An 18551-nucleotide genomic window follows, 5' to 3' on the forward strand; every position below is an offset into this window, starting at 1 on the left:
CAGTCCTTGGTGCAAAAGGCCAGCATGTGTAGAAACCAAACCACTTGAACCACTTGAGTGGTTGAGGAGCTTTTCCAGGCTTGAGGCTTGCAGAAAGGGGTCAGAAAGGGCTGCGCTTCCCTGCCCTGGGGTGGCACCAGCCTCCCACCCCTACCTTGTGGGTTTGGGGCACCTGGAAAGCTGCAACACAAAGCACTCGGATCCCCAGCAGCGTTGCCCTCCACAGGGAGCCACCAGAAGCCTCTAAACCTTATGTGCTCGCAGACAGCACCATTCCAAAGCACTCCGGTGACCCCATCCTGGCTCTGACTGCATCTTCTGCAGCCTGCTCCACTGACCTCCATGGGAGCATGGCAGAGCTGCTCACTAGAAGGGAAAAGCAGCTGTGTTGGAACACAGTCGGCCTCTGCTCACTAAGTCCTTGGACACAAAGGCTCAATGCTTTGCACACCAAATAACACCCTGCCTGGCATCCAGGTGCTTGTGCACCCTCAAGACACCCCATCCAGCCACAGCAAAGCAGCATCAACACAAGCCTGCATCAAGGATGAGCCATGCACATCAGCCAAGCCACCAGCTCTAGCCACAGCCTTTCCATGAACACAAACCTGTCCTGCACACCTTGGCGCAGGACAGCATGCCTTGGGTTACGGACAACACAGCTCACTACACTGAGATGATGCCCCCATGCTTGGCTTCCTACACCTCCCTTGGGTCAGGTCTCCACCAGACCCCTTGCCTCAGCTCCTACATGCTGTCCCAACATCATCATAAGGGAAAAATCACAGTATGGCCATCGCAGCAACTCAGCACTCAGAAATAGCACACCAGCATCCAGCAGATGATGTTTCCCTGTTACCACAAGGAACCTCTGCTGCCCACAGCTCCTCCAGTGCTTGCTTAAGGGAGCAACCATAGGGGCCCAGCCAAACCAGGCTACGGCATGACTCCAACCCTGTCCTGCTTCCAGCACAAGGATGACCTTCCCCACATGCAGCCAAGACAGAACATCCTCCAACAGATCCTACTGGAAAGCAAGCCCCTGGGTAACTGTCTGGAGGGATTAACCCATCCCAAGGCAGTTGTCCTGCATCACCCCATCACTGCACCCTCCTACATCCCCCCAGCCTCGGCAGGGCTCAGGATTTACAGTGGGTTGGCAGCAGAAAACTGATGGGGACAAAGGATTTACAGGGAAGGGCTGGTTTCTGGGGAGGCAGAGCCGAGCAGAGGGTGATTTACAGGGTCAGCAGCAATTTGCACAGCAGGTAGCACAGAGCAGGCAAGGATTTACAAGGGGAGAAGTACTTTTAATGGGTGTTTATTAGGAAATTAATGTCTCCTTCCCCTGACCTCTGCGACCTGGGGAGGGGAGCAGGAGCAGATGGATCTGCAAGGAGCCTCCCCCTTGCTCTGGAGGTCACAGACAGGCCGGCTCCGGGTACTCTCCCTGTCCCAGCATAGGTGCACACTGCAGCTCGCTCTGCTTGTCCATGGCATCCTCAGGGGCATTTCAGCCTGTCCCGATCCTGCCACTGTGTCAGTGCAACATTCCAAGACCAGGCTCCGTGATCAGTGCCTCCAGTGAGGCTACAAACAGCAAAGCCTGGGACATCTGAGGGAACTGAAGGTCCTTCCTTCTGGCACACCGCAAGGTCCCTCCCTGACAGGGTCCGATCCAGCCCATCTGCTGGCAATGAGGCAGCATTTCTCCCACTGCCAAGGTTCCTTGATGTCTCCAGGATAGGGCTGCCAGGCTGGCAGCAGGCAGGCAGGGGTCATGGTCTGCCATCCCTCCATCGTCCGGCAGGGCCACCAGCACAGACACACAGGTCACATCACTCAGGGTCCTGTCCCATTTCCCACTGCTTCTGGCACCCAGCAGGAGCCAGGGTCTGGGGTCAGCCTCACACAAGCAACCCTGAGCATACGAGTTTGGTTAAGCAAGTCCTTTCCCTCTCCCAGCACATCTTCTTCCCACTCCTGCACTGCATCAGGACTGGCACAAGGGTACAAACACAAGGCATTTTGCACTTGTGGGCCTTCCCCTACTACAAACCTCCCATCCCAAGTACATCCTAGCAGCATCCTTGAGCTGGCAAACACCAGGCTGGGCACACAGACACATGGGTTACACTTGGCCTGCTCACACTGCCAGGGGTTAAACTCAAAGGGTTGCGCAAAGAGTAGGAAAAGTAAAGAAATACAAGGGAAAAGTTGTCCCAGCACCAAGGCTTTTGTTGCGGTTCCATCACATTGCAACATCCACCCGCTGGAGCACGCTCTATGGGGCACTAGGGGAAGTGCAACAGGCACCACACTGGCCTCTGCCACCCCAGGTGGTGCCAGCTCAAGTTAATGCTCAGGAGCAAGCTAGGAAACCCCAGTGCCCCCAGCCCTTCGCTGCCACTGCTCCCCAACAGTGGCACAGGGCTGCCTATGCAGAAGTGATGTTTGCAACAAACGCATCAGAGCCTGGGGACCAGAAACTCAATCATGCCAGCAGAAAGGTGTCCAAAGATGAGATGCCAACCCACATCTTGCATGTTCCTACTTTTACTGCCTCAAAAAGATACCAGGTCTGATTTATAATACAAAAGGTGGAGAGGTTGGCCCTAAAAGAGACAAAGGAAGAAGGAACTGACTCAGATGTTTTGTCTCCATCTCATCCTCCAGATGCTCCCCAAATACCCTATTTTGTACGAGACACCAGGAGATCACAAGTTGAACAAGTGCAATCCCTGCAGGGACACCCAATTTCTCAGCACTGCGTTGCTCGGCGCAGAACTGCAATAGGACCAGGTGCCACTAACAGACAGGCTGCAAGCACTGACCACAGACACCCATGAAAGCATCGAGCACTGCCCAGCCCGGCATAAACAGGCTGAAAATAAAGTTGTGAGCAGCTTATACAAAGCAAAGGAAAGCAGCTTCTATCCTTCAGTCTGGAGAGATGGCAGCTTTGCAGCGCAGACAGGTTAGGAGTCACACCAGGCAATATCCCAAGGAAGAGCCCACATAACATCCTATCACGCAAGGGACCTTATTCCCACCGCAGCCCAGCTGATCCCACAGCTCCTCAGGGGCACCTCTCCAGCAGAGAGGCACAAGCATCACCAGTACGGCATCCCAAGCAACACGGATCTCTTCTCCATGCAAAAACTTCCAGAGGCATTGAGCAGCATCCAAACCTCAGAACATCACTGAGCAAAAACGTGTGCATCTTCACCCAAAGCACAGGCAGCAGCACACCATTGCCCCCCCCCCCCCCCCCATGCCACTACCCCAAAGTTTGACTAAAGCTCAGGAGTATCTTTGCCTTTATGTAGCTCTGCCTTTTAATGATGGCTTCAAGGCTTGGAGACAAAAAAAAAAAAAGGCCCATTAAACTCACTGAATAAGTTAATGGGGCAGAGAGAATCCATTTCAAAGCCACCCCAGGCTATTTTCCTCTGGAGCTAAAGCCTGAATAAGCAAAAAGGAAAAATTAAAACTGTACAGTGCTTTGCCAATAAATAACCCCCAGTGTAATCCACTACCAGGCAGGTCTCCATTTGCAGAGATAACAGGATGCAGATCAGCTGCAAGCCACCTCCCCTTGCAGGGACCACCACCTTTTGACTGCAATTAACTGTGCCATAGCAGGAGCCTCCATCTCCTGCCTGTCCCCTTCTACCTGCATCCACTGAAATCCAGCACTTGGCTCTGCAATTCCCCAACACACATGCTCCAAGCACACTCCTCTGCTTCATTTTAAACACTTCTGCCTGTTCATGCCCCTTTAGCTCCATCTTTTCCTTTCCTTCACCAGCAGTGCTGTGGGTCCATCCCTTACCCAGAGCCCACACGCAGCCAAGTCCTCCCCAAACACCTAAAACACAAGTGCCTGTCCCAGAGAGAGGGAAGAAAATAAATTAAGAAAGCCCTGATTGTAAATGTTGATCCCACTGGATGTGGTTTGTTTACTATTATTAAATATTTAAAGATGTTAATTAAGTCTCTGAATAAATAAATCTCTGTTGCCAGTGCCTTTTGGAAGGCAGGGATCCCTCCCCTGGGGCCAGGGCAGCCCAGAGCACAACGGGTGCTGGGCAGCCTGCCCAGGGCTGAGGACAAGCATGGGGCAAAGCCTGAGGATGCCATCACCATTCCTCCTGGAAGGGAGAGCTTATCTACAACCAGGCACATGTCAAGCTGAGGTATCAGGGACTTGAGCCACGAAGACCTGGAGGAGAGCACAGGCAAGGCACAGAGAGGAGGATTTCCAGGCAAGTTTACCCAAAGCGGTATCTTTTAGCCCCAAAATGGGATCTTGGCTACAACCACAGAGCCAAGAGCTTGTGCTCCCAAGTGGCAGAGAGCGAACCCATAAAGCGCTGAGGGACACGGAGACAGGCACCAACGCACATCACACAGCCCACCATCACGCAGGCAGCTCTGCTTGAGAGACCAGCTACCACCACTCACATCCCTCCCACTACCCAGAGCCAGGGCAGGCAACACACACAGCTTCCTGAGAGCATTCCCACTCCAGAGCCTCTTCCCAAAACCACCCCTGCAGCATCTTGTGAGGAGCACTGCAAGTGCCTGCATCCCTCACTGCCCACCTGATGCCTCTTCAGTCTCATCTGCCTCTCCCAAATGCTCTCCAGCTGTGCCCTGCACCTTGCCCTTAACCCCCAGCATGCCAGGCTCTGCAGAGCTCCTGTTGTAGAGGCCCCCTCCTGCCCAACCAGCATCCCTGCACTGCATTGGCACCCTGCATGCACTCCTCGAGCTCAGGCTTTGTTCTGATGCTCCCAAAGGACACCCTCTAGCATCTTTCCACCCCTGCAATAAGGGGCACAGCACTCAAGGGAGCACCAGGATACTGCTCTGCTCTCCAAAGGCAGACCCTGGGATATCCCATGAGATGGATGGGATTACTGATGTGTCCAGAGCCCATGTGAGGCTCAGACTAGGAAACAGCCCTCAGTAACACTGAACTGGCACAGGGAGAGCCCCAGGAGGACTGGGATGCTCTTGGCATGCTGGGGGTCTGGGAACACACAGGATCCTCAACACTGTGTCCCACTGAACTTTGCTTGCTCTTCAGGCTGTGTAGAAGCAGCCATCAAGTGACTCAGTGGCTTTCAGCACAGTTTTCCTAGGGTATATTTTTGTGGGGAGAACACAGGAAAGGCATTAGAGTCCAAACCAGTACCCACATCATTATCGCACCAGGAGCACCCAGCTACATCCTGAAGGCAAGAGATTTGGGGGAACAAGAAAGATCTTTCCAGTCACATAAATCACAGAGGTCCCCAGAGGCAATCCCATCTGTACTGGGATGGAAACAAGGGATGCCCCAAGCTGGGTCAGAAGCAGGCTTGAGGAGGGCAGTGGTCCAGGACAAGGGCAGGCAGCCCAAGGGAGCATCTGCACAGCTGGATCAGACCAGAGAGCCAGGATTCCTGGTTCCCAGCCCAAGTCACTGCACAGCACTGCCACAGAGAGCATGGGATGAGGCCAGAGCTGCTCCACGAGCAGAGGGAAGGTCAGCAGCTGGAGGCACCCCGGCTCTCCCCCATGTGGCTTCATGTCCCATCAGGGTCAGGAGTTAGAGCCTGGCATTGCTGCAGCTCAGCTGAGCACTCATGCTCCTAATTTATCCTGGCAAAACCGTGAGCCCGCAGGGTCCTCAGCATTCCCAGCATCTGCTTGAGCATTTCCACAGTAGCATTTCCTAGGGGGAACTGCCTGAGGAGAGCTGGTTGAGGAACAGCCTTGCAGAACCCAGGAGGATGGGACTTCACCAAGCTCCCATCTGCTCCTACTCACTTCTCAGTCCCCAAGGGACAGCCAGCAAAGGCACCCGTGCCATGTGCCCTGCCCAGCATGGAGCCAAAGGAAGGCTGCAGGGAAGGAGCGGCGTAGGGGATAGCACCTGGGCTCAGCATCTCCCTGCATCCTTCCATGGAGCCCCAGGATCCCAAGGTCATTTTGTTGTCGCTGCTGCAAGCACCGAGGTCAAGGAAAAGCACCCCAAGCCACCCATCTGTGCTGTCACACAATGACACTCCCTTGGGAATCCTTCCTGGCCTCTCTGCTCCACTCCTGGGACTTAAAAAGGCAGTTTTCCTTTCTGTTTAGGCAGACCAAAGCTGGGAGGAGGGGAAGGTGGGGATGATGGCACAGGCTGGAGGAGGTACAGGATGGGGATGGTCACTAGCAAGCTCCATTATGTCCTACACCAGGAGTGCTGGAGGAAAGCTGGCAGCACACTTGGTTCTGGCTTCTCCTCCAGCTCCCCAACTGCTGTGTCTCATGAAAACAAGGTAAAAACACTGCGCTTGTTTTCCTGGTGCTGCTCTTCCAGGAAAGCAGGGACCAGGTCTCACAAGGAGGGGAACAGGGCAGTACCCACAGCCCCATGGGGTCTGGAAACGTACATGGAGGATGGAGGTGCAGAAGGGCTCCTGGAAGAGTCTCGATGACTCCAGTGCAGCCCTTCTAAGGAATGTCCATAGAGACTTTAACTCTCTTTCTTCAAAGGAAGGCCAGGCCCTGAGCAACGTCAGAGCTCTAACCCACGTCCATCATCCACACCTCAACACACATCCACCAAAACCTCACCCTGCCATGATGCTGGGGACCCCTTTGCTGTTGCGTTGCAGGACCACTGGGTATCACAGCCCTTCCACCACGCTGGCATCACATGGAAAACCAGCCCATCTTTGTCCCAGCTGCCAGGAAGGATGAGACACACCCAGGAGTTGCACGTGGAGGATGCTATAGGGTTAGTTGCAGCTTCCTACCACCACTCACCCTTGCCCTATCTCACACCAGGGTCTTCCCAGCCTTCCCACCTTGAAGAAGGCCATGTGGCCTCTTAAGCCCTCCAATCTCCATCCAACCCATGTAGCAGAGGTTTAGTCAGAGGATCAAAGAGCATCGCGCCTACCCTGGAGGACTGGAGACAGCTCTCAGCCTGCACCCTCTTGCCTCTACCTCTAGGATTGCTCTGGGTATATCTCATGTCTGCTGGGTATAACAGGACTGATCTAACAGCCTTGTTTATCTACCATCCATGCTTGACCTCTCCCCAAACCCCAACTGATGTCGAGCCAAAGGGTCTCCATCTCTACTCTGCTGCTTGCAGGCCAGTTGCACCACTGCTCCGTGCCTCAGTTTCCCCATCAGCAACATGGGCAGAGCTGTTATAGTCTTCCTTGGAGATCATGCACAGCCAGAAACCAGTCACAGATGGCAGCACCACCGCCAAACACTTCAAACAGCTCAGAAACATCCCCCCCCAAGCACCCACTCTGTTGTGGGTCACCACCTTCCACAAACCTGCAAACCACCTCTGTTCACAGATGGGCTGGGGCTGTATCCCCTGCAGTACTGCTCTAAGAACTATCAGTACATGTGTGCAGACCACATCATCCCGCAGCAGCGAGTAGGCGAAATCCACGACTCGTCCAGCTCCCGTGGGGCCGGCTGATGCGCACCCGGGAATCGGGATGCTGAGACAAGAAGCAAACGGGCTCCCAAAAGGATTACAGCCGCACTGGCACCCCAAATGCTCTTTGCCCACGCAGCATCCATCAGGGCGACAGCGGCGACCGGACTTCCCGTCCCGGTACCGTTCCTTGTACCGCTCCCGATGCCGCCGTGCGGATCCCCCCGCCGGTGCCGGCGCAGCCAGGAGCCCGCTTGTCTGCCGCTGCCGCTTGCCCTCTAGCGGCACAGCCACCTTCCAACGGTGGATGAGAGGAGAGGAAAGCATGAGCCGGAGCTGGGCAGCAGCAGCGCCCGGGGCTCACGGGGCAGAGGCTGGGCTGCGGGTTACGGTACATCCGCGGAGCTGCGTGTGCCAGCGCTCCCGCACAACTACCGCGGTGTGCGGAGCAGCTTCGCCACGCTGGGAGACGGACAATGGGAACGGGGCTGCAGAACACCGCGGTGCTGGTGCTGGGTGCGTGGCCCTCAGAAGTGGAGCGTCACATGAGGTGAGTGGGGCTGCTGGTTCTCATCTCTTCACACAGGGCACAAAGGGCCGAGATACCCGACCACCGGACACAAACTGCAGCCGCTGAGCAAGACATCCCACAGCACCACCTTGACAACAGTTTTACCATGAGCACCTTGGTGTGGAACAGAGACCAAGAGAATGTGGGGGAGACCAGAGCCCATGGGCTGCTGTCAAACATACCTGCTTAGAAAGCACCTGCACACCTTCCTGAAACCCCCACTGCAGGAAACCCACACCTCAATGTTACTACTATTGCACAGTGCCTGGTAAATAACACACTGAGTTACAAGCATTACTACCCTCACTTTTGGAAGCTTCGCTTGGCAGGATGAGGGTTTGGTTCACTCCTTCCTTGACTACAGACCCACCTGGAATGGGATGCACCAAATCCAACCATAAACTCATGGGAAACACCTATCAAGAGCACTGCATCAAGCAGTTCAAGCCAGTGTGCCAGGGTAGCAATGCTGAGCACAACCTACCTGGAGGGCTCCTCAAAGGTGATCCCATGGGGCATCCCATGGCCTGTTTGGGGGTTAACTGAAAGAGCCCAGCATCTCTGGGTGAATGGATGGTCACAGGCCTCTGGGAGATCACAAGCAGCCTCATACCAAAGCCCATGAAGGTGTCACCCCACAGGGGTGAGCTTATGGGGTAGAGCTGAACTAGAAAGATTTCCCCTAACAGAGCTCTACAAAAGCTCCTAGGCCAGAGGCAGCACACCTCCAAGCCTCCAAGGGCAGAAAAGCAAGACCTTCCTCAGTCTCTTCCCCTTCATCTCTACTTCTTTCCCCCATGAAACACATGCCCTAGACCCAAAGCATCCCCACCTCACCTCTCCAAGCCCAGGGAGACAAGCCAACAGGCACAGCCGACTTAGATGTCCCCAGACGGTGCAGGAAATGAGGACTGGGGAGATGTTGCATGCACCCTGAAGCTCAGGCCCCACGCTGGGCTCAGAAAGAGCCTGGGAAGTCCTGGCAGGCACTAAAATTGTCTCCTCCCTGGCAAAATACCTGGTGTGGTCCATCAGCAGAGCCAGGCGATGCAGACATGGCTGGGGAATACATGGGGACCAAGTGGGATCAGGCACAAGGAGGGCAGACACCAACAGACTCAAAGGCAGGTGACAAACCAACAGGAATCCTGTGTCCCAGAGCAGGGCTGGATGGGTGCCTGATGTCCTGTGCTCACCATTAGCTTGGCCACTGCTGGGAAGCCAAGCTGAGACCTGGCCCTAACAGCCAGCTCTCTCCACCTTTTACAGCCCATCTACCCCAGACCCTTCTGCTCTGCCCCTGGACATAGCCTGGATGGTCATTAAAGTACTGGAAGTCCAAGACATCACCTGTACCAGGGAAGTGCCTCTACCAGCAGTGAAAAAGGCCATAAGAACAGGACAAGGAGCCATCAGCCAGCCCAGAGGATGCCCCCAGCCTTGGGCACCCCAGTGCAATTTAGCTGCTTTGGTGCACAGGGCAGCACACCATGGACCCAATTCCTGATGCAAGGGGAATGACATGGGACAGTCAGGATCAGTGCTCCTGGCTTACAGCACTTCTAGAGCATCAAGACCACGTCTCAGCCCACCTCCTTGTCCCAAACATCTCAGCATCCTCTCCTGCCCCCCACAGCCTCATGCCGCACCCACCTTCCTCATCCTAACATCCTTCAGGACAGCCACCCTGTTTAACAGCCCTGCAAAACAAAGTTGGGCTGAATTAAGGGCCTTTTGAATGATCCCTGCAGCAGCCAAAGGCCCTGGGACCAGGAAATGGCATGGGAGGCTTTGGGATTACAAAGCCCTTCATCTCTGGAGAGCAGCAACACCCAAGGCACACGCTGGCTGGTTCACAGAGAGGGGAGAAGTTTGTTCCCTGTTGTCCCAAGCAACCAACTCGAGCATCACAGCAGCCCCCTTCCTGGCTGTTCAGGGGCCGCCAAAGCAAGTTCTGTTGCACCCAGGAAGATGCCTGCCCTTTCTTCCCTCCTTCCCCGACATGGGCATCGCCGGTGCCTCAGTTTCCCCGCACCAGCAATGAAGGGGTGCTGCCGCTGCCGCCACCCCCCCGCTCTCCCCCACGCCACATGCTCCCAGCTCCCGCAGCGAGTGGGGGCTGAGCCGCGCTCACCCACAGCACCCGGCTCTGACGTGGCTCTCCCACCCCCAGCCGGGCCCACGGTGGAGCGGATGCTGCCGTCAGCTGGTGGGACAAAGCAGGAGCGGATAGGGCTGCTCTCCTTGTCTATGGAGGGATCAAGATGCTTCCTCTAGGCTGCGCAAGCGAGACCGTGAAATCCTGCACCCCACAGCGCTCCGTGATGACCCTCCTCTTCTTGGGTTGCTCTGAATTCATCTCATCTCGTCGAAGGCAGCTACAAGCCGCACAGATAAACCCTTGCAAATTCACCCGTCAAGGGTGTTTTACCATAAGAAATCCCATTCTCCCCTGGTAAGGCTGGGTAAAGAACCAAGGCTTTTCACACCGGGGACATCTTCCTATCTTGGAGGAGCCCAAGGGTGACAAACGCAGGCCACTGCCGCCTGCCTGGCAGCATCTCTGCAGTGCCATAGCAACAGCTGAGAAGTAGGGAGGCCCAGATGGCAAACTCCTCCGTCTGTCCTTCCCCACGCGCCGTGCCGGCGCACGCAGGCGCTGCCCACGCTGCCAGAAGGGTAACTCCCGTCCTGCCCCGGCACGTGGCACCCGCTGGCACCCCGACACACGGCAGCACAAGGCAAGCCCGGGCACCCCATGGTGCCACGGATGGGGACCCAGTGGTGAACAGCCTCCGGGTGCTGCTCAGTACACGTGGGTATGTACAGAAGGGGGGTTGTGCCATGGGATATCCAGGACCAAAGTTCTCCCTATGCATGCGGTCTTTTTAGGGAGGTCTTGCAATGGATGGAGCCCCATGTTGTGAGGGTGAGGATGGGTTAAGGGGAGCTGGAGCATCTCTACCAGTCACATCAGGCTAGGGACATAGGAAGGGCCACCCAGCTGCACAAGGAGAAGCAATGGCATGGATATATATAGCCCCATGATCATCCTCCACCTAAATCAGGATGGGGAAGTCCAGCTGGCCCCACGGTTAAGACGGGACCCTCAGCAGCTCTCAGGGATCTCTATGTGCAGAGCTGTATCCCCAGGGATGCGATCCAAAATTGGACATGTTTCGGGTAGGCTGAGAAAGGGCAGAGGGACGTCAGCCAACACAAACTACTCCATCTCAGGGCAGGAACCTCCTGCCCTTCCCCTGCTTCACCATTAACCTGGCACCACCTGGATTTCCATGAGGGTTGTGTGCCACCATCTCCCCTAGGCCCAGCCAGGGCAGGAGCTACACAGCCCTGACCACGGCTGCTCCACTCGGAGGATGGGAAACCATAAGCAGCAGCAATTGGAGCAATAATCATTCATTTGAGGGGTACAACAGGAGGCTCAATGATGGGGCACCACACTGCAGGCACACATAGTTCTGACCTGCCCTGCTATGGGTACTGCTATAGGCTGAGTGTCCCCTGTCCTTCCGTCATCCTTGCCTCAGGGGTCTCGTCAGCCATCAGGATGTGAAATAACCCAAAGCTCCTGATGGCTTGGGCCCCAGTGCTGGGGGGACGTGTCTGGGTGGGTGGGCTGGCATGGAGGGGGCTCTGCCCTGGTTCGAGGGGGTAAGATGGACAAGCCCTCCAAGCCAGCTCACACTGCCTTCTTTCTCCAGCCCTTGGAATGGTCCTGGCAGCCCTTCATCAGTTCTACCCAAGCTCTAACAGCAAAGCTGAGCTCGTCTTTTCACACACCAATAAGGCCCTGCTCGGCCCCAGGGTGGTTTCACCACCCCAAATTCCATCTGCCTTTTCACCAGCAGTGGGATGGAGCAGGGAACATCACCTTCCCCAGGGCCTGAGGGGAGGACTCCGCTGGAGCACCACATCCCCTGGCCACAGGGACAGGGCTGAGCCATCCCTATTCACTCCCCAGCCCAGTGGGAGAATGTGCTTTTGCCTACCTGCTGCCCAGAAATGAAGCAAGCTGCCTACTGAAGCTAAGCCCGAGCGAGCCTGGCAATTGGGGGAAGCACCATTCAGTGCCCAGCTGAATCAGACCCACATGCTGGGAGTGATTCAGCCATGACCAGGCTGGGTTTGATGCACCCCTCACCCAGAACACATGATATGGGGGCTGGCAAGGATAGAGGCCTGACATCAACCTGGAAGGGTGTAGGACCTTATGTCTCCCACACAAGAGCATGAACATAGGTTCAACCCCAGCTCCCAGCAGTGACTCTTTCACTAGGAAGCTGCCCCCTATCCAAACCACCCCTCTGCTCCCATAAACATCCCCCAGGAACCACTGCTGTCTTCCCAGTAAGCACAGACCCCTGGGGAAAGTTTCTACTCATGCTCAGTCTCAGCCCCTTGTGGCATTTTAGGGTTCACCCCAGTCCTGTTCCTCAGCCCCCCAGTGCCTGAGGAAGGAAGCTTAAGGCCAGCAGTGATGCAGGGGGTGAGGGAATGTGCTTTGCTCAGTGTGGAGCAGAGATGCATACAAATTGCAGCAAAAACTGGCACCTTCTCCTCCTTTCCCAACTTAAAGAGCAGCTCCTCTCCCAAAATTACCCAGCACCTCACTTTCTGGAGTTGTCCACTGGGTTCCCCCTCCCTTCCTTTTTACAGTCCTCTTATCCACATATTTCAATTTCAAAGCAGTAAAGACATTTTCTGGGCACAAAGGACGCACGTAATGCTACCTCCCGCAACAGTTCAGATGTATGTGTGCATATGACAATGCACGCTCACGCTGGTGCCTTCCAAACCCTTTCCTGCTGCTCCCTACCCCTCAAAGGGTTAAAATCAAACCACAACAAACAGCAAACATGGGGGGGGGGGGGGGGGGGTGGAATAAAAACAGCACGAGTTTCTGACTTCCCCAGCATCACCCACATCCCTCCAGCATCGCAGAGAGCACACCCCAGCACCGCGATGCAGGATAAATATGGGGTGATTGGAAGGGGAGCTTTGCATGAGTTTTCCCATTTACTTTGCCCATTCCTGCTAGGTTTGCAGAGGTTTGGTGGCAAGGTGAAGGCAGGGCTGGGGGCTTAGGGTCAGGTACCTGCTGAAAAGCTGTTTGGGCATCACATGAACCTGTAAGCAAGCGGGGAAAGCAGCTCCCTTCGTCTTTACCCAGCAAAGGTGACAAGCAGAGCTGTGAAAGAGGCACTGCAATTATTCTACGGCTCTACTGCAACTGCACTGTGACCGAATGAAACAGCCTCAGGAAGAGCCCCAGCACAGCCCTCTCCTTCCATACAACTGTGCCATCGATGGGGGGGAAGAAATAAATAACCCTCCATTACTCATTTCAAACCTTGCTGCATGTAACTGCCAGAATATAAAGGATTCCACCTCTTCTCAGCTCAACTCCCACTGGCAACTTGCTCTGGGGGCTACATATCCCTAAATGCTCACATTTCCATTAGCATTACAATAATGAAATGGCTCAGAGTTCATCACACCCAAAAATGTACTGGAAAAATAAAGAGCAGAGATTGGAAGCGATGAGGATCTTTTCTCTCCCCCCCCCCCCCCCCCCCGCACACACACTATGATGGATTCAGGAGAAAAATATATTCCGTTCTCCACTCCACGCTGATGAGATTACCATGGGCTTTGCTAACTGCCTCTCCAAACAAGGATAATGCAACTTGGAGTTGATTTTCCAGATAAACAAGCATGCAAACAAACGCAAAGTGCTCAACTAAAAATATCCCCCTGCTCCGATGCTTCTCTCCCCACCACCACCACCCCGCTACGAACCCGGTCGCAGCACCACCGGCGAGCTGCACAGCCGTAACAATACGAGTTAAATAAGCTACTTAAGGGACATCGCACTGTCCTATTTTCCTTTTCACACCCTACTCCCTCCCATTTCGAAGGCGAAACCGCAGAACCCCAGATCCACTCAGCTAGGGCAGGGAAGGAGCATTTTCTGTTGTGGGGATATAAAAAGACAAGACATTCTAACCGGATCCAAAGTCTCGAAAAAGAACAAGCAGCTCAGAACTTGCTTTTCTTGCCCAATTTGGGTAAATACGTGGCTGTGTGCGGCTGTGGCGTCCCCCCCCTCCCCTTGCAGAAGCAAACAGTTAAAGGCAGCAGCAGCTTTAGCATCTTTGCCTGCTGCTCTCTCCCCTGCTAAGGAATCGGATCTCATTTACTTTATTCCTCTTAAGCCTTGGCCAAACTGTTGCTGGGCTTCTTTTGGGGGGGGGAGGAAGGGGGGGCGGAAGAGGGAAGCCGGATTCCTCCGCCCGGGAAGCTCGGGGGGCAGCGAGCGATGCCGCGGGTACCTGAGCCCCGAGAGAGCCGGGGGGGACCCCCACTTACATGGAAGTGATGTTCCTTGAGATGTCCGTGATATTGATGCTCGTGTTGCCATTGCTGCTGCCTGAATCCTGCCCTTCCAAGAGAGGGAAGAGGTTCCCATCATCCGGCTTCTTGCAATTGATGTCTGTCTTGCTGCAAAGACAATTAGCAGGGCAAGCCAGCACCGAAAGCAGATAGTCTCCCCAAATGCTCCAGAGCAAAAATACCCTCCAGAAAGTGCACTTGGTAGGGCAAAGAGAGACATCCATCTCCGATTGCTGCTTCTAAAAAAGAGGAGGAGGAGGAAAGGGGGGATGGAGGGAGGGGAAGGGGGGGAAAAGGGGGAAGGAAACAAAGGCAGGGGGGAGGAAAAAAAAAAGAAAAAGAAGAAAAACAACAAAACCTCAAGCGATCAGATGCAAAAATCCTCCAGCAGATGAAATCATGCTGGCAGCTGGCTCGGAGCGGCTGTAATCCCGGCTAGGGCAGCGGCCGCGGGCGGGGATGCATGCTGGCCCGGCCGCCGCTCCCCGCCAGCCGCTCCGGAGGATTGCAACGGGAGGCGAATGGGGAAAGCGGGGGGGGGGGGGGAAGGAGGGGGGGGGGGATAAAGAAATAAATAAATAACAAAACCGGTGCGAAAGTCACCAAGTCCCACCTACTGGGCAGAATTAAAATTGACACACCTGCAAAAAAAACACACAGAGCGAAAGAGGAGGGGGTGACCTCCCCTTCCCATCGCTTCCCTCCCCCGGGCTGGCCAGCCCTGCTGCGGCGGGCACAAAAAGCAAGGGAGGAGGAGGAGGAGGAGGAGGAAGAGAAGGAGGAGGAAGGCTTGCAAAGCGAGCCGGGCTCTGCGATGAAAAGGATTCCCCACCCCCCTCCGCTAAAATCAATGGAGGGGAAGGAGGGGAGAAAGGGGAATAACGCACCCCAGTGCTGCTGGAGCCCCTCCGGCGCAGGAAAAGTTGCATCTGGGGTTAAATTTGCGCTGGGGGCAGAGCGGAGGGGCTCTGGCTCGGCTCCGGCTTCCTCAGGCGCTTTCGGCTATTTGGATGAGGACGATGCTGCGTTTCGTGGGGTTGTTGGGTGGGTTTCACACACACACTCATCTCCCTCCGCAATCCGGACACAAGGGTGGAGGGGAAAGAAGGATTAAACTGAGCTGGAAGAGAATAAACCCCAGTGTGGATTACAGCGTTTATTCTGTTCTTTAGCGGATCCCAGCGAGAGGCTGGGTGGGAAAAAAAAGCGGCTGGAGAGCACCCAGGAGGGACTTTCTAGAAAAGACACAAGCAAATCCCCCCCCTTCCAAAATGCAACGGGGGCTCTGCCGGCTGCCGGGAAGCTCAGGCAGGAGCACCCACGGCCGGCGCTCCTGTCCTCCCTTCCCTCCCTCGGCTTCCCCCTTCCCTCCTGCAGCAGATTCTGCAATCAGACATGCAAAAAAAAAAAACCCAGAGCCCTGAAAGAGGAAGACTGAAGTGTTGAAAAGGCTGAGCTCAGAGCGCCGAAATGGCATCAGGAGAGCAGTGAGTGCGAGCTGAACAGCAGAGCGAATTAAGATGCATGGTGCATTTTTGGCAAGCACAAACCCAAGCAGATCAGAGCTCTGCTTAATTTGCTCTGCTTTTCTCCAGCGCTTTTCTGCATGCCTTAGCCCCCCCCAACACCAATAGTTCCATGTCTCTGCTCCTCCGCACAGAGCCACAGCGATAAAGGGATGGTGCTGCAGGCAGAGCACGGGTGAAGGGAGGAATTACAGGTGTAGGACTTCAAGTATTTCAAGGGTCTATTTCTACCAAGCCCTGTGCTTTGCACAGGGAGGAGAGGCAGAGAGTGAAGCAGCACCTCCAGGCTTTGGAATGCACCTCAAGTCATCCTAATCTAGGAGGGGCAACGGGATTTGGGGGGGATAAAAGGGGGGGAAATTTAAAAGCAGCCACAGGGAGGATTTCCAGCCACACTTTAAGTGCCCATCCCAACAGGGCTTATGCTTGGGGAACACCTCCCCTGTTGCTGCCAACCCACAATGCGCAAGGGACCGTGCATACCTGGGCATCAGTCCTGCTCCCACAGGAGCTTGCAGGGTGCCAGGTAGCTTCATCACAGCTTCTCCTGCCAGAAAACCCCAAAGGAAGTTAGTGCATTCAATTAAAGGATATATACCAAAGTGGGAGGATCGGTTTCTTGCTGAGCAACACCTGCTTGTAAATGACTGAAGCAAAACACCTGGATCCAAAGAGGTCACTGAAGTGGAGCACAGAGGAGTTGGTGGGTCCTGAATCCCACAAGAAGCAGCTCCCATTATCAGGCACCTATATGGAGACCGTGGCTGGGAAGGCACCAAAGGAAAACACCCAGGTGTATTTCTATTCCCTGCCTCAGTTTCCCCACACACATCAGATGCTATTCTTGTGGCTAAGCACTGCAACCAGACTGGACAAGACACTGATGAAGACACTATGCCATATGTCCCTGTTGCATGCTGGGCACCCCAAAAAGCTCAGCCAGCATGTGGGTTAATTCCTCAGTAGTACAGGGCACAGGGATGTCACACTACACATGGAACCAGCGCCTGGGGCAGGACCAGGGCTTCCTTTATACTGGAGCTGGTGCAAGGTCACAGCCTCCTCATGGCACTTGACATCAAACACGTGTGAAATCAGTGTGAGGCCATCAGCCTACCCTGGTATATCACCACAGGGCCACAGTGTGGGGACACGTTTGGAGCCACACATCCACCGCAAGGACCCACTTCAGTCCCACAGCACAGCAGGGCTCTCCTGTGGGCAGATCAGTGCCAGAACCTGTTGGTGCTAGGGTGGCACTGCTTGGTGCCCACCCAGTAGCAGCCTACCCTGTGTCCCTCCATCACCAGGATGTGGGGTCCTTCCCTGGTGTAGAGCAGAGCACAACTAACGAAGCACAAACTCACCCAGCGAGGCTTTGGGGTTTGAATTCTCCTTGCAAAGACGAGGTTTAACCCCCAGGAAGCTGGGGAGGTCTCATGTGGGCTGTCCTGGGTGAGGAGATGAAGCAGCCCACCCGTCCCCATGACATGCACACCCCACTCTGCCACCCGGTGCCAGGCAGCCCCGCTTCAGCAGCTGATGAGGAGGTTTAGTGCCAAGCCACAGCTTCCTCTGCCGCTAATAGATAAAGCCGCTGCTTGCAGGGGAAACGTGGTCGGGCAAAGCAGGGGAATGGGAGGAGCGGGAGCATCCAGCTGTGTGCCCGGAGGGCAGGCGGAAGGTAGGCAGGGAAAGGAAGAAACCAGGGAGCTGTTCATCCTCCCCATTGTGGGCTGCCAGGGGGAATAGAGAGCTCGTTGGCAGAAGGGACTGCAGCAGCAGCAAAGTCCCTGTCACAGAGAGCAAGAGGGGCCACCAACCTTCAGCCAGCACAAGAGCTGGGTGGCCCCTGGTCCTGCTTCCCCTGCTTGAACCCTCACTGGTCCATGAACAGAGGATGATGCTCAGTGAGGGCAGTGCTACCTCTTCCACACCCAAACCCAAAAGGGGACTGGAATATTTGGGACCTGTTGGTGGCAGGAATACGCCATCCCTGCCTCCATCCCTCACTCTTGTCCCTGTAGAAGAGGGAGGCAAGAGTAGGGCATGAATGATGGGGCTGTCAGAGCGCAGAGATAGTATCTCAAGCAGAGGCCTTGCTGTTATTGCTCTGAGGGATGCTGGCAAATTGCTCTTTCAAGAAGCATCTCCATGAAGGATGAAATCAGTGACTCCCGTGAGAACTCTGCCCCACAGGGGCTTGGGGCTGGGTTTCCTCTGGCCTTCGAGACCCTCCAGAAATTCCATGGGATGCACTTGGCTGAGACTAAACACCAGCTCTTCTGCTTAGAGGTCCCCATCTCCCCTTTGAGTGGAGACACAAGTTGCAACCAAAACCCCAGCCCAGAAGTAGCAGGTCTGGGAAACGCCTGGGGCATTCCTGGCCATGGACAGAGGTGAAGGCAGCTGCTTTGTTTGCATTTCTGCTCTTCCCACCTACACAGCTGCCCTTAGCATCACACTCTAGTGCTGGCCATCCCCTGGGGACAGTCTTTATTCCTGTCACCCCACTTCCCAAGTAAAGGCTCCCCAGTATACCACTTGCCCCCCCAGGCCCAGTAAAACAGCCCTTTGGGGCATGACCAGAAAG

General features: G+C 55.2%; 1 protein-coding gene across 11 annotated transcripts in view; it reads right to left on the reverse strand.

Annotated features, from left to right (window-relative positions):
• Positions 1-16521, reverse strand: part of NTRK3 (neurotrophic receptor tyrosine kinase 3) — a 210112-nt gene extending 193591 nt beyond the window's left edge. For 2 of the 11 annotated variants that reach the window (XM_065688477.1, XM_065688485.1), the window contains exons 1-3: positions 16442-16521; positions 15320-15552; positions 14409-14671 (exon numbers count right to left, since the gene is read on the reverse strand). In XM_065688477.1, coding sequence (XP_065544549.1) covers positions 14409-14671; positions 15320-15361 — 305 coding nt within the window. In that variant the 5' untranslated portion in view covers positions 15362-15552; positions 16442-16521. Of the gene's footprint in view, positions 1-14408; positions 14672-14790; positions 14945-15073; positions 15553-16441 lie in introns of those variants that run through there. The other 9 variants (XM_065688480.1, XM_065688474.1, XM_065688475.1 and 6 more) reach the window with 9 other exon arrangements.
• Positions 16522-18551: the final 2030 nt, after the last annotated feature.

Source organism: Lathamus discolor, chromosome 8 (assembly GCF_037157495.1).
Source record: "Lathamus discolor isolate bLatDis1 chromosome 8, bLatDis1.hap1, whole genome shotgun sequence".
Lineage (NCBI taxonomy): Eukaryota > Metazoa > Chordata > Aves > Psittaciformes > Psittacidae > Lathamus > Lathamus discolor.